Genomic DNA, 12,633 nt, shown 5'->3' with positions numbered 1-12,633 from the left:
AGAAGTTGATAGTTACTGAGCACTGTATATGTGCTATATGTACTTAAATTTCAAATGCATGAGTGAGGTTGATACAGTTATCTGCTGCTTATAGTTGAGGAAACAGGCTCAGAGAGCTTAAGTGATTTGCCCACTGCCACATACTTGTAAGATACTTAATTGGAATCCTATCTCAGATCTTTGAGTCCAAAGCCCATTGTCTATCTTAGGATATTGGACTTCTGCTGGGGAGATACTTGTGGGTTCTTGATATTTGTCCAATGTGGACTTAATTAATTATAGTTATCTCTCTGTTTAAAATGTTTGCCCAGAGACTCCTTCATACAATAGTTAAGTAATTTAAGTGGTTGGCTCTGTATAATTTGGAATATGTCCCATAGCAGAGGGTTCCAGTGAGAAGGCCAGTGTAAGTGACTAATGCTCTCTTCTTTCTTTCTTCTTCAATCCCTTAGGACAGGGGTGGGGCACCTTTTCCCTGCCAGGGGCCATTTGGATATTTATAAGATTCTCGGGCCATACAAAATTATCAGCTTAAAAATTAGCCTGCTATATCTGGTCAAACATTTAATTAACTCACCCCTAAAGCCTTGGCAGGGCCAGAACAAAGGATTTTGGGGGCCTTATATAGCCTGTGGGCTGGACGTTCCCTACCCCTGCCTTAGGAGAAGGCCTTTAAAAATTACCATGAGATCTTTTATTTGGGAATACTTTGGTCTTTGATTGTAACATTGCATTAAAAATATTTCATTTATTCAAAAACCTTTGAGAACCCCAAAATAACCCTGGACTTCATTTTCTTTCAGACTGATTTTTATGCCCTACAGATAGGCACTACGTATTTCTTCTCCAGTTTAAGAAGAATTTGTCACTATTTTTTAACAATTTTTAATTTTCATTTGCAAATAAAAATAATCTAATAGCATTGCCTTGTTCTTACAAAAAAGAACCACTTTGCCCAGTTGGCATGGCTCAGCAGTTGAGTGTAGACTTATGCACCAGGAGATCATGGTTCGATTCCCAGTCAGGGCACATGCCTGGGTTGCGGGCTGATCCCCGTTGTGGGGTGTGCAGGAGGCAGCCTATCAATGATTGTCTCATCGTTGATGTTTCTATCTCTTTCTCCCTCTCTGAAATCAATAAAAATATAAAAAAAGAAGGCACATCTTTTTTACATTTTGTCATTTTTGTTTCTAGTCTTTTATTATTATTATTTTGTTGTTGTTAATCCTTACCCAAGGATATTTTTTTCATTGATTTTTAGAAAGAGTGGAAGGGAGGGGAGAGACAAAGAGAAAGAGAAACATTGATTTGAGAGAGACACATAGATTGGTTGCCTCCTACAACTGGGGCTGGGGATTGAGCCTGCAACCCAGGTACATGCCCTCGACCAGGAATCAAAACCAGGACCCTTTAGTCCACTGGCCGATGCTCTAACCACTGAGAAAAACCATCTAGGGCTGCTTCTAATTTTTAAAAAAGAAATAAAACATGGCTTTTAAGAATATAAGTATATGTTTGATAGACAATAATTTAAAAATACAAAGAAGTCGAAGAACAAAAGAAAAATCACCTGTAGTCTCCGATTCACATATATAACCACTGTTGTATTGTTTACTATTTTAACAGACTTTAGTCCATCTAACCTGTAAGTCACAGACATCTTGGACAATTTTAATCAACAGTGGGGTATTTCGCAAAGAGTTGGAAGACTTCACCATGAGTTTAAACACTTCAAGTAATGTTACTGTTGATACCCAAAGGTAAGCCTCCAGTCTTTTTCTTTAGTTGAGGATTGCTTTTGGTTGCAAGGCTCAGGGAGAAGTCAGTTGGAGGGACTGATTGTAAGAATTCTCATGGTATGGTAAGGGAAGTAGGAATTTCCTGGGACTGAAGGAGCAGGAAGGATGCCCCTGGAGACCTTGTGCTGCAATTTGTGCTCCTTTGTTAATCGGTCCTCAAAAGTCAAAGTGTCTGCGCTTTCTTTTGTCCCTATATATTTGCTCATTCTTTCTCACCTTTCTAAATCTTTTCTTTTCCTCATATTTATGCTTATTCACATTTGTGTGTGGTGATTACTTGGGCTGACCATCATCTCTCTGGTTCTTTTCCTTCACTTTCCTCAGTGCCGTAACTCGAGTTCACGACTTCTGTAGCACCCTTTTAGTTTTAACTCCTGTTGCTAACTGCTTCTTCTTTTTTTAAAATATATCTTTATTGACTTCAGAGAAGAAGGGAGAGGGAGAGAGAGATAGAAACATCAATGATGAGAGAGAATCATTCATTGGCTGCCTCCTGTGTGCCATACACTGGGGATCGAGCCCACAACATGGGCATGTGCCCTGACTGGAAATCGAACCGTGACCTCCAGGTTCATAGGTCAATGCTCAAACACTGAGCCATGCTGGCCAGGCGCTAACTGCTTCTTTACTTGGAGTTTACATTGTAAGAATTGCTATTGCTCATCTTTTCTGTGCCATTGATAACTGAGGTGCCTGCCTTTGGTTTATTCAACTCTAATATGAATAGTATAAAAACCTGAGTCTATAATATGAAAATGAACCATCTTGTAGAGTGCAACCCAAAGTGTGGTTATAAATAAGTAAGTACAGAAATTGAAAGTAAGTGTTCAGAAACTTTTATAACTGTGTAACAGAGTAATCTTCTGTTTGTTGAATCTAAGAATAAAACACTTGGGGTTATAGTTTATGATTTGAAACTTTCTTTTTTAGTTATCTATTTAAAATATATTATAAAAAATCATCATGAGGTGGGTGGTGGGAATAGCTTGAATAGTCCCTGCTCTTACTTATTTTGAGAAGAGCTTATCTAGACAGCCTTTCAGCAAGGATGTGTAGGTGGGGCAAGTACCATGACTAATATGTACTTCACCTATGAATAGGGTTTTCTATGTAAACATTTCCTACCTATCTTTGAAAGCTACTTTAAATCCTTTCTGAAGCAGGGTAGGGAATAAATGAATAGGATATAAACATTTTACTTTGCTAAAATTTCATCTCAAAGAGGACTTCGTCTTTTATCAAATGTGGCAAGGGTCAAGAAAGAGTGAGGTCTCATCAGCTTGTTCTCCACCACCACAGGTGAGGAGTATGGTTCAAAAACTTCTAAATAGAGGATCTTCAAGATCCTTCTTGCTCTGATATTTTATTTTACATAGTAGAGGCCCGATGCATGAATTCGTGCACCAGTGGGGTCCTTCGGCCTGGCCTGTGGGATCAGGCCAAAACTGGCTCTCCAATACCCCCTGCAGGTCCCGGATTGTGAGAGGGAGCAGGCCAGGCCAAGGGACTCCACCTGTGCATGATCTGGGCCAGGGAGGGATGCAGGAGGTTGGCCAAATGGGGAGGGACCGTGGAGAGCTCCAGGGCATGTCCATCCCATCTCACTCACTCCAGATCAGCCAGACCCCAGCAGCAAGCTAACCTACAAGTCAGAGCATCTTTCCCCTGGTGGTCAGTGCATGTCATAGCAACAGGTCAACCGGTTGACTGCCCCCTGGTGGTCAGTGTACGTCAGTGTACGTCATAGCGAGTGGTTGAGCAACCTTAGCATATCATTAGCATATTATGCTTTGATTGGTTGAATGGATGACCAGACACTTAGCATATTAGGCTTTTATTATATAGGATACATATATGTGTGTATTTTAATGCAAATAATACATGCATTTTTAGAAAAATTAAAAAATGCAGATGAAAAACAATAGAACTACTTATAATCCTATTACTTAGAGTTAACTACTACTAATATTTTGGTACATACTTATCCATACTTTATCTTATGAACATATAAATGTATTGAATAAATATATATTTGAAAAATTAGAGTAAATGTTTTACTTCACATTACTTAGTATCTGTCTTTTTTTTTTTAATAGATTTTATTGATTGATTTTTTACAGAGAGGAAGGGAGAGAGATAGAGAGCTAGAAACATCGATGAGAGAGACATCGATCAGCTGCCTCCTGCACACCCCCTACTGGGTATGTGTCTGCAACCAAGGTACATGCCCTTGACTGGAATCGAACCTGGGACCCTTGAGTCCGCAGGCTGACACTCTATCCACTGAGCTAAACCGGTCAGGGCCATCTGCCATAATTTTTAATGGCTATGTTACGCTTCAGAATTCTAGAATCTGGGTAAATGAAGTTATTTAAACTGCTGTTTACCACTAATCTACTTCTGTTTCTATAGATTTGCCTTTTATGAACAGTTCACGCAAATGGAATTATACAATACAAGGTCTTTTGTGTCTGGCTTCTTTCGCTGGGCATGTTCTTCAGGTTTATTATGTTGTAGCATTTACCAGTACTTGCTTTTTAATGCTGAATAGTATTCCATTGTATGCATATTCAGTGTTTTGGTTACACATTCGCCAGTTAATGGACATTTGGGTTGCGTCTACTCTTTGATGATTATGTTGTGAACATTTGTGTACAAGTCTTTGTGTGGATATATGATTTCATTTCTCTTGGGTAGATTCTTAGGTATAGCATTATTTTATCCTATAGTAAACTTACGTTAATTTTTAAAAGAAACTTTCAGAGTATATTCTAAAGTGACTGGGAATCGAACTGTGACCTTCTGGTTCATAAGTCCAGGCTCAACCACTGAGCCACGCTGGTCAGCAAAAAAAAAAACAAACCCAGTTTTAAAACGGGCAAAACACCTGAATAGGCTTTTCACCAATGAAAATAGACAAATGGCAAAAAAAGCACATGCAAAGATGCTCAACATTACTCATTAGGAAAATACAAATTAAATCACTATGACACATCGCTTCACACTCATGAGAATGAATAGAATAAAAAACTGAAAAAGTAGGTGTCGGTGAGGATGTGGATAAACTAAAACCCTCACACAGTGCTGGTGGAAATACAAAATGATGATTGGGAGCTCCCTGTGTGAGGCTTCGTGTTTGTGGCATTCTCTGTTTTGCTGGAAAACCTCTAGCATAAGCATTTTTAGGTCTTTTCACTATGCTGGTAGATTATCCAGGGAAGACCTTTCCAATTTCTTCTTGGTTGCCATTGTTCTGGCAGACAAGAAGTATTAGAAGACCAGGGCTCTCATCTATTATATACATTTTTACTTGAGTCTCTTGATGTTAGTATGGATCCCTTAGCCCATTTGTATCTGATGTCTCCAATCCAGAGACCTTCTGTTTTATCCTGTCCCGGGAATAAACCCCTAATGTCCTGCCAGAGTGGGGAAAAGATTGGTATTCAGTTGTGTGGTGTATAAGGTAGAGGACTTGATCTCATTATTAATTTGGTAGACTTCGAACCAGTTCTGTTTTCTGCTCTATTTCACCTCCATTTTCAAAGGTGTTGCCAGTGAACTCAGTTTGTTGGACTCTGGTGTAAATCAGATTGCTTTCCCCACTGTTGACTTTGAATTTAACTCTCATACGTGAATCAGTTACCACTTGCTCGCCTGCCTTCCAGCTTTCAATCTTTTATTGCTATTGGCTCATCTTCTGTGTTCTTTTTTCTTGTGAGTTTGTACCTCTAAATTATCTTTACTGTTGTTATTATTTTTTAAAAATATTTTAAAATTGATTTTTAGAGAGAGAGCGAGAAACATTGATGTGAGAAACATTGATAGGCTGCCTGCATGCCCCTTCCCTAGGAGTGAGCCCATAACCCGGGCATGTGCCCTGACCAGGAATCGAACCGGCGGCCTTTTGGTGCAGGGGACAACACCCATCCAACCAGCCAGGGCCTTTTGCTATTATTTTAATTTTAATTTTGGGGGGCTTTAGGATGTCCTTTCAATGCAGGAATCTGTATTCTCTTATTTATACTTTTCTTTTTGTAATATGTATAACATATATAGTAAGTAAAATATTTTAAAAAGGTAAAAAGGAAAGAACTTAGTCTCTTGCAAAACTGCCCAGCTTGTGATAGGATCAGACAGGCTTAAGTACCAATCTTGAACAATGTGGTGATCTTCTAATGGACAGTGGTTTGTTTCTAGTTGTATACTGTTTTGCATTTCTACCTAGCAATCAACATCTTTTACTAGATTGTAAGTTTTTTTGGGGGGGGGCAGGACCATATCATGTTCTCTGTGTTGTTGTTTTTTGGAAAAATAGTTATCAGAAATACCAGAAGTGCTGGAAATATACTTATGGAGAATTGTATTTTATTATGATCTCATTTTATAGGTTGAAGACTGTCTCACCTGATGTAAAACAAATGCCTAAAAGTGAAGCAGAATTGGATATTACTACTGATTTCAGAAAGAAACTCCATCGGGCTAAGAGAGAAAAGTTAGAAATAACAACTAAGCACAATGCAGAGGTAGAATTTATTTTCTTCTCCAATAATGTTAAAAATAGATTAATTTAGATTCATTTTGCCTTGGCCCACTGGCTCAGTTAGTTGGAGCCTCATCCCTTATACCAAAATGGTGGTGGGTTCGATTCCTGATTTGGATGGGTACAGGAGGCAACTGATTGGTTTTTCTTACATTGATGTTTCTCTCTCTTTCTCTCTCAAGTTAATAAGTAAAATATCCTCAAGTGAGGAATTAAAAAATTAAATTCATTTTATATTACAAACTCTGTGTTTAACACTTATCACCATAACATTTTTGTGCTTAAAAAGGAACTTAAAAAGAAAATGGATTTTTTTTTTATATAGTGAAATTGCATAGGAGTGTTAAAGTAGAAACTTAATTAATTATTGTGTTTATTTGTATGTTGTCTTAAATTTATTTTAATTAATAGGCAATCTTGATTAAAATATTGATGAATGCATTGGTGACTAAAAGATTTGTAAATTAGACATTTTTGAAATCTTAATGTAGGTTTCTTTTGGTCTCAGTCATGCAACAATCTCTTAAACAAGGAAATTTGAGTATGAAACTTTTAATCTCTGCAATTTATAAATTTTTAATTTTTTATATTACTCTAATTTTATTTTATTAGTATGTGTGTATGTATATATGTATTGTATATGTATACTAGAGGCCTGGTGCATGGATTCGTGCACCAGTGGGGTTTCTCAGCCTGGCCTCCAGCGATTGGGCCGAAACTGGCTCTCTGACATCCCCTGAGGGATCCCAGATTGCAAGAGGGTGCAGGCCAGGCCGAGGGACCCCACTGGTGCATGATTGGGGCTGGGGAGGAACTGCAGGAGGGCTCCAAGGTGTGTCCAGCCCGTCTCACCCAGTCCCGATTGGCCGGACTCCAGCAGCAAGCTAACCTACAGGTGGGAGCCTCTGCCCCGGTGGTCAGTGCACATCATAGTAACTGGTTGAATGGTCGAACTAATGGTCGGACACTTAGCATATTAGGTTTTTATTATATAGGATGTATATATTCCAAGGACAGTAGTTATCTTTTCCTGTAAATTAAGTTATGAATTATATATTTATGTCTCTTCTGTCTTTTTCTGTTTGCTACTTTTTCTCTTTTTAAATATATATATATTGATTTTTTACAGAGAGGAAGGGAGAGGGATAGAGAGAAACATCGGTAAGAGAGAAACATCGATCAACTGCCTCCTGCACGTCCCCTACTGGGGATGTGCCCACAGCCAAGGTACATGCCCTTGACTGGAATCGAACCTGGGACCCTTGAGTCCGCAGGCCAACGCTCTATCCACTGAGCCAAACAGGTTAGGGCTACTTTTTCTCTTTTTAGATTTTATTCATTCATAAAGCTCAGCTTAGGCAGGCTATGTAGTGGAAAGAATATTGACTTTCACAAGTTTGGACTCATTCTTGGCTCTACCATTTGTAAGATATGTGACCTTGGGTGAGTTGTACATCACTGGTTTCTTATTCTGAAATGCTGGTCCCAAAAGGTTGTTGTAGTAATTAAGCAGATTTATGAAGTGCCTGTGCACTGTAATAGTAGCTATAATTTATTGACACTTAAGTATAAACAGGTGTTTTTCTTCCCTTTTTACTAAATTCTTTTACTAAATGCTGTTCTGTCAGGAAACCCTTTAAAGCCTCCCTAGGTGACACTGATCACTCCTTTCTTTGCTTTTCCAACGCTGCTGTTACAGATGTATTACAGTTAAAACACTTATTTCATGCTTACCTGCTCTTCCTTAGTCTGTAAGCTTCCTGAGAGCTGAAAGCAGTGACCAGGCTTTGTATCTCTCTCAGTCTCTCAGTCTCTCACATGGCTTAGGCCCTCAGCAGCTGTGTGTTGAATAAATGTTTGAAAAATGATTTTTTTCTGGGTCTCTAAGGAACAGTGAGAGGTTTCTGATTGAAATAACAAGCAATGCATATATGATTGTTTTATTTGTATTTTTAATGGCAAATGAAGTAATTTTAAAATGAGGTAATTGAAGTAATTGCTTTTATTTATTTATTACATAGTGAATATAAAGTGGAATTTGTTAAATTTATGCTAATTGTTTATAATATCTAAAACTTATATTTTAAAATCAAATGTACATTAGTGTCATGATAATCATTTCATTTATTTATATTAAATAGATTCTTTTATGTATTTTTGAAGTTATCAGATTTCTCTTAGCAGAACACACTATTTATTGTCTTTATTTAATCAAAATATTTTGAAGCGTGTTCACATTAAAGAGATGGGAAATTATTTCAGGGAAGAAAGAATTTTCTCAAAATAGGCGATTAGAATTGGTTCAATGCCAGTTTCATATTATTGTTTATACTTACTGTTTCAATTATTTGTTTAGGTGATTTTACTCATATTACCAGTATATAGTAATTTTTTTTGCTGTATGTTCTCCAAATATGCCTTTTATAAAGCAAGGCAGAGATGAATAAAACTATCTTGCCATCCAAAATAAGGACATATATAGGGTGTCCCAAAAAATGTATACACACACTTTGAATGATTATAAAGGCAGTGTTTATAACAGTACATTTCATTTTCAAAGTTGTGCTATCAGCTGTTAAGTGTGTGTACATTTTTTTGCGGACACCCTGTATTTGCCTTATCAGATACTCCTAGTGCTAATACACATTATGGTAGATGATTGGCACAAAATGTCTTTATTTTAATTTTATTATTTTTTAAAATTTAATTACTGGGGTGACATTGGTTAAGAAAATCATGCATGTTTCAAGCATACAACTCAATAACACATCATCTGCATGCTGCATCATGTGCTCACCACCCAAAGTCAAGTCTTTCTCTGTCACCATCTGTCCCCTCTTTACCCTCTTCCGCCTCCCCCCAACCCTTTTCCCTCTGGCAAACACCACACTGTTGTCTGTGCTATGTGCTATTAATTTATTTGTTTACTTAATCCCTTCATCTTTTTCACCCAATCCCCTAATGCTCCTCTCCTCTGACAGCTGTCTGTTCTATATATCTATGATTCTGTTTCTATTATTTTGTTAGATTAGCACAAAATATCTTTAAAATCTAAATGTTCATTGGTGGATGAATGGATAAAGAAAATATGGTATATACATACAATGGATTATTGTTCAGCTATTTAAAAGAATGAAATCTTGCCATTGCAATAACATGGATGGACCTTGAAGACATTATGCTAAGTGAAATATGTCAATTAATAATAGATAGATATGTGTGGACACTAAAAAACAAATCATCCAAATAATCGAAGGTCACAGAAATATAGGCGGATGTGGAGTTTGGGTGAAATGGTGAAGGGTATCAAAAGATACAAACTTCTAGATCTAAATAAGTCATGGGGATGTAATTTACAGTTAATACTATATTGCAAATTTGAAAGTTGTTAAGAGAGTAGATCTTAAAAATTGGGACAAAGAAGAGCAATATCACTTTCTTTAGCCAAGAAATACTGGAAACCTAAGACCAAGCAGTAGGCTTTTTAAGAAGTTAGGAACTGAAGATATTGTTTGACTGATTCAGCCAGTCCTAAGAGCTTAGGTTCTTAAGCTAAGGTCCTCGGAAACAGAGAAATCAAGGAATCTGTGTACTTGGATGGGGAAAAATAACATTTTAATGAAGGATTTGATGCAGCCAGTCCTCCTTTTAACAAGCCATAATAGTATTAACAGTAGTTTTGAATTTATCATAAAGAGAAATTATAGATACCACAATTCAGTTATTGCAAATATATTGAAATATTGTTTATACTTGTCACTACTTTGAAATTACAGTGGTTGTTAGACCTAAGAGTAGAGCTTGTTATTTAATGTTATTAAAGATGTGTATAGATTACAGTATCACAATTTTTTTATGTCATGTATTTGTTTTTATAGTAGTATTTTGATTTTTATTACCCTGACATGTTTTTTTATGCATTTAATTACTTATCCTTGAGAAGGCTTTGCCAGATTGCCAAAAATGGTCATGGGTCAAAAATTATGAAAAATCTTTCTTTTAGAGGCTGAGACATATTGTAGAAGGCATAAAAGAACCAGAGAGAAGGTTCTAGAATAGTGGTTGAGCATACAGACTTAAAAGAATGCAGATATATTTTTTAAAAGGAGGGACATATTTTGTTGCTGTTGTATGTTTTAGTGCATGTGTTGAACCTTAAGTGAGAAAACAACCTCAAGGGCCGCGGATATGTTTATCAGCTATGTGGATAGTTCTGGAAATCAAATAAGATCCAGTCAGCTAAAAGGAAGGGCATTAATTGAGGGAATTGATTGTACTGGTGATGGAAGACCTAAGAATCCAAACAGGGAATGAGGAGCCACCCTGAGATTACTAATGGCAGGAAGCCACCAACACCTCTAGGACAGAGGGCCAGTGGGAGCAGATAATGTTATGAGTCCAGAAGTTGGGGCTGTCTTATGGGAGGTAGCGCCATGGTAGGGGTTGTTCAGTCAGTGTTGGAATGTGGAGAGAAAGTATGGGGAGCTGGAACCTCAAAAGAGATGCAGCTACTGGCAGCCATTTGGCATGGGAGCATGAGAATTACAGTTCCTATGATGAAATAGAATAGAGCAAAAGAAGGGGTTACGTAATGGATCTGAGATCAAATGCACAAATAATTGGCAGTCTACACCTTATGCTCTTCAGCATTCATTAGTGGCTAATTGCTACCACTTGGCCTTTGCCATTCTGGAAGTCCATCATTGCAATTGAAATTGGGGTGTTTATCTCAATGGTGGCATATCCCACGTTATCTCCACCATCCATTATTATCTTTGGCACATACAGGTTAGCCACCAGAGCTTTCTCATGATGCTTGTGCTGCCTCCAGTGCAGTTTATAGCATTTTAATTAGGAAAAGAATGCCTTTGGGTCCTTCAAGAGGGGGAAGGGGAAGTTTTGGTTTGCTCTTAATAAAACTACTCCATTCTCCTTAAGTCTCCATATTACATCAGGAAAGTACTGGCATTTTGACCTCATTAAATGATTGTAGGCCGTGGTTAAAATCAATTTACAGTCATCTATCCAAGCAAACTCTTAGAACCATCTAGTTAAATCCAAATCAATCCTATATATGTTCTGCAGGTTCCTGCTAGTAAAAGATTATCAAGATTTTGCAGTTCTTTTGCTGTATAAGCTATTTTCTTCTGGACCTGACTTTGCATTTCTCCTCTTGCAGCAAAGAGAGTTTTGAATCTGTCTATAGTGACAAAAGGTGGTGGAGGTTGGTCTTGCAAATCCTCTTGTAAGACAGCTGCTTCAGGTGTGGTCATTACTAAGTCTTCAAGCAAGGGAAGGCTACTTACCTCAGACAGGGGGGAGAGAGGCGGCTTTTGTTGGCAAGGGATGTTCAGGGGGGCATTTGGGAGTGTACATTTTTTAGGTGTATCTAATTCCAAAAGCCCTCACCCATCTCCTTCCTTATTACCTAATGCCCAATTGATACTTAGAATCTTTAAAATTTTTTTTTTTTTTACTGATTCAGAGAGAAGGGAGAGTGAGAGAGAAACATTAATGATGAGAGAGAATCATTGATCAGCTGCCTCTCCACACGAGGGATCGAGCCCGCAACCCGGGCATCCTCTCTGGGAATCGAACCGTGACCTCCTGGATCATAGGTGGACACTCAACCACTGAGCCACGCCAGCTGGGCGATACTTAGCATCTTAACATTAGAAACTTGGGGAGGCTCTTTATTCAACTTGTAATTCTGCATTTCGCATAATTAGATTTTTTTGGTCTAGTCCTTAGCCTTGTCTGTCCTGGGGTTATGACAAATAAGAGATTCTTTTACACTTGAAATAGAAATTCTCTGGTTTTCTGACCACCTTGAGCTGAGATTATCATTTTGTTTTTATAAGTTCTCTGATACAGCCTTTTTACCTCACAGGTCTTGTAGTAAACTATACTGCCATAATGGTCAAATGCAGTTGCTACTTCATTTCCCACAGGCTTGTCTTCAGTTTTATTCTAGACAACTGTACATGATAATTAAAAAAATTGTGATCCCACTATATCTCATGGATCCCTAATATCCCATTTCTAGGTAGAGTTCTTCATTATATTTAGGCTCATATAGGTTCACCAGCCAATATCAGAAACCCGTCTAGAGACCATTTCTGATACCAAGAGCTATATTACTTGGTGTCCAGTCAAGAAAATGGACATTACTTTAGGTCTGTCAACAAAAGGACATTAGTAAAGGCAATCGATCACACAGGTACTGGAATTGCTGCAAGACAAACAGTATATTATCAACTCAGAGGGCAGCAACATGTGAAGCTTCTTCCACTC

General features: G+C 37.7%; 1 protein-coding gene across 2 annotated transcripts in view; it reads left to right on the top strand.

The window, feature by feature from the left end:
• Window positions 1-12,633, top strand: part of CCDC171 (coiled-coil domain containing 171) — a 264,220-nt gene that overhangs the window by 6,100 nt on the left and 245,487 nt on the right. For both annotated transcript variants that reach the window (XM_059656616.1, XM_059656615.1), the window contains exons 2-3: window positions 1,627-1,760; window positions 6,187-6,322. In XM_059656616.1, coding sequence (XP_059512599.1) covers window positions 1,717-1,760; window positions 6,187-6,322 — 180 coding nt within the window. In that variant the 5' untranslated portion in view covers window positions 1,627-1,716. The remainder of the gene's footprint in view (window positions 1-1,626; window positions 1,761-6,186; window positions 6,323-12,633) is intronic.

Source organism: Myotis daubentonii, chromosome 11, assembly GCF_963259705.1.
Source record: "Myotis daubentonii chromosome 11, mMyoDau2.1, whole genome shotgun sequence".
Taxonomy (NCBI): Eukaryota; Metazoa; Chordata; class Mammalia; order Chiroptera; family Vespertilionidae; genus Myotis; species Myotis daubentonii.
The sequence above is the reverse complement of the archived record's forward strand: the minus strand, read 5'-3'. Positions and strand labels throughout refer to the sequence as shown.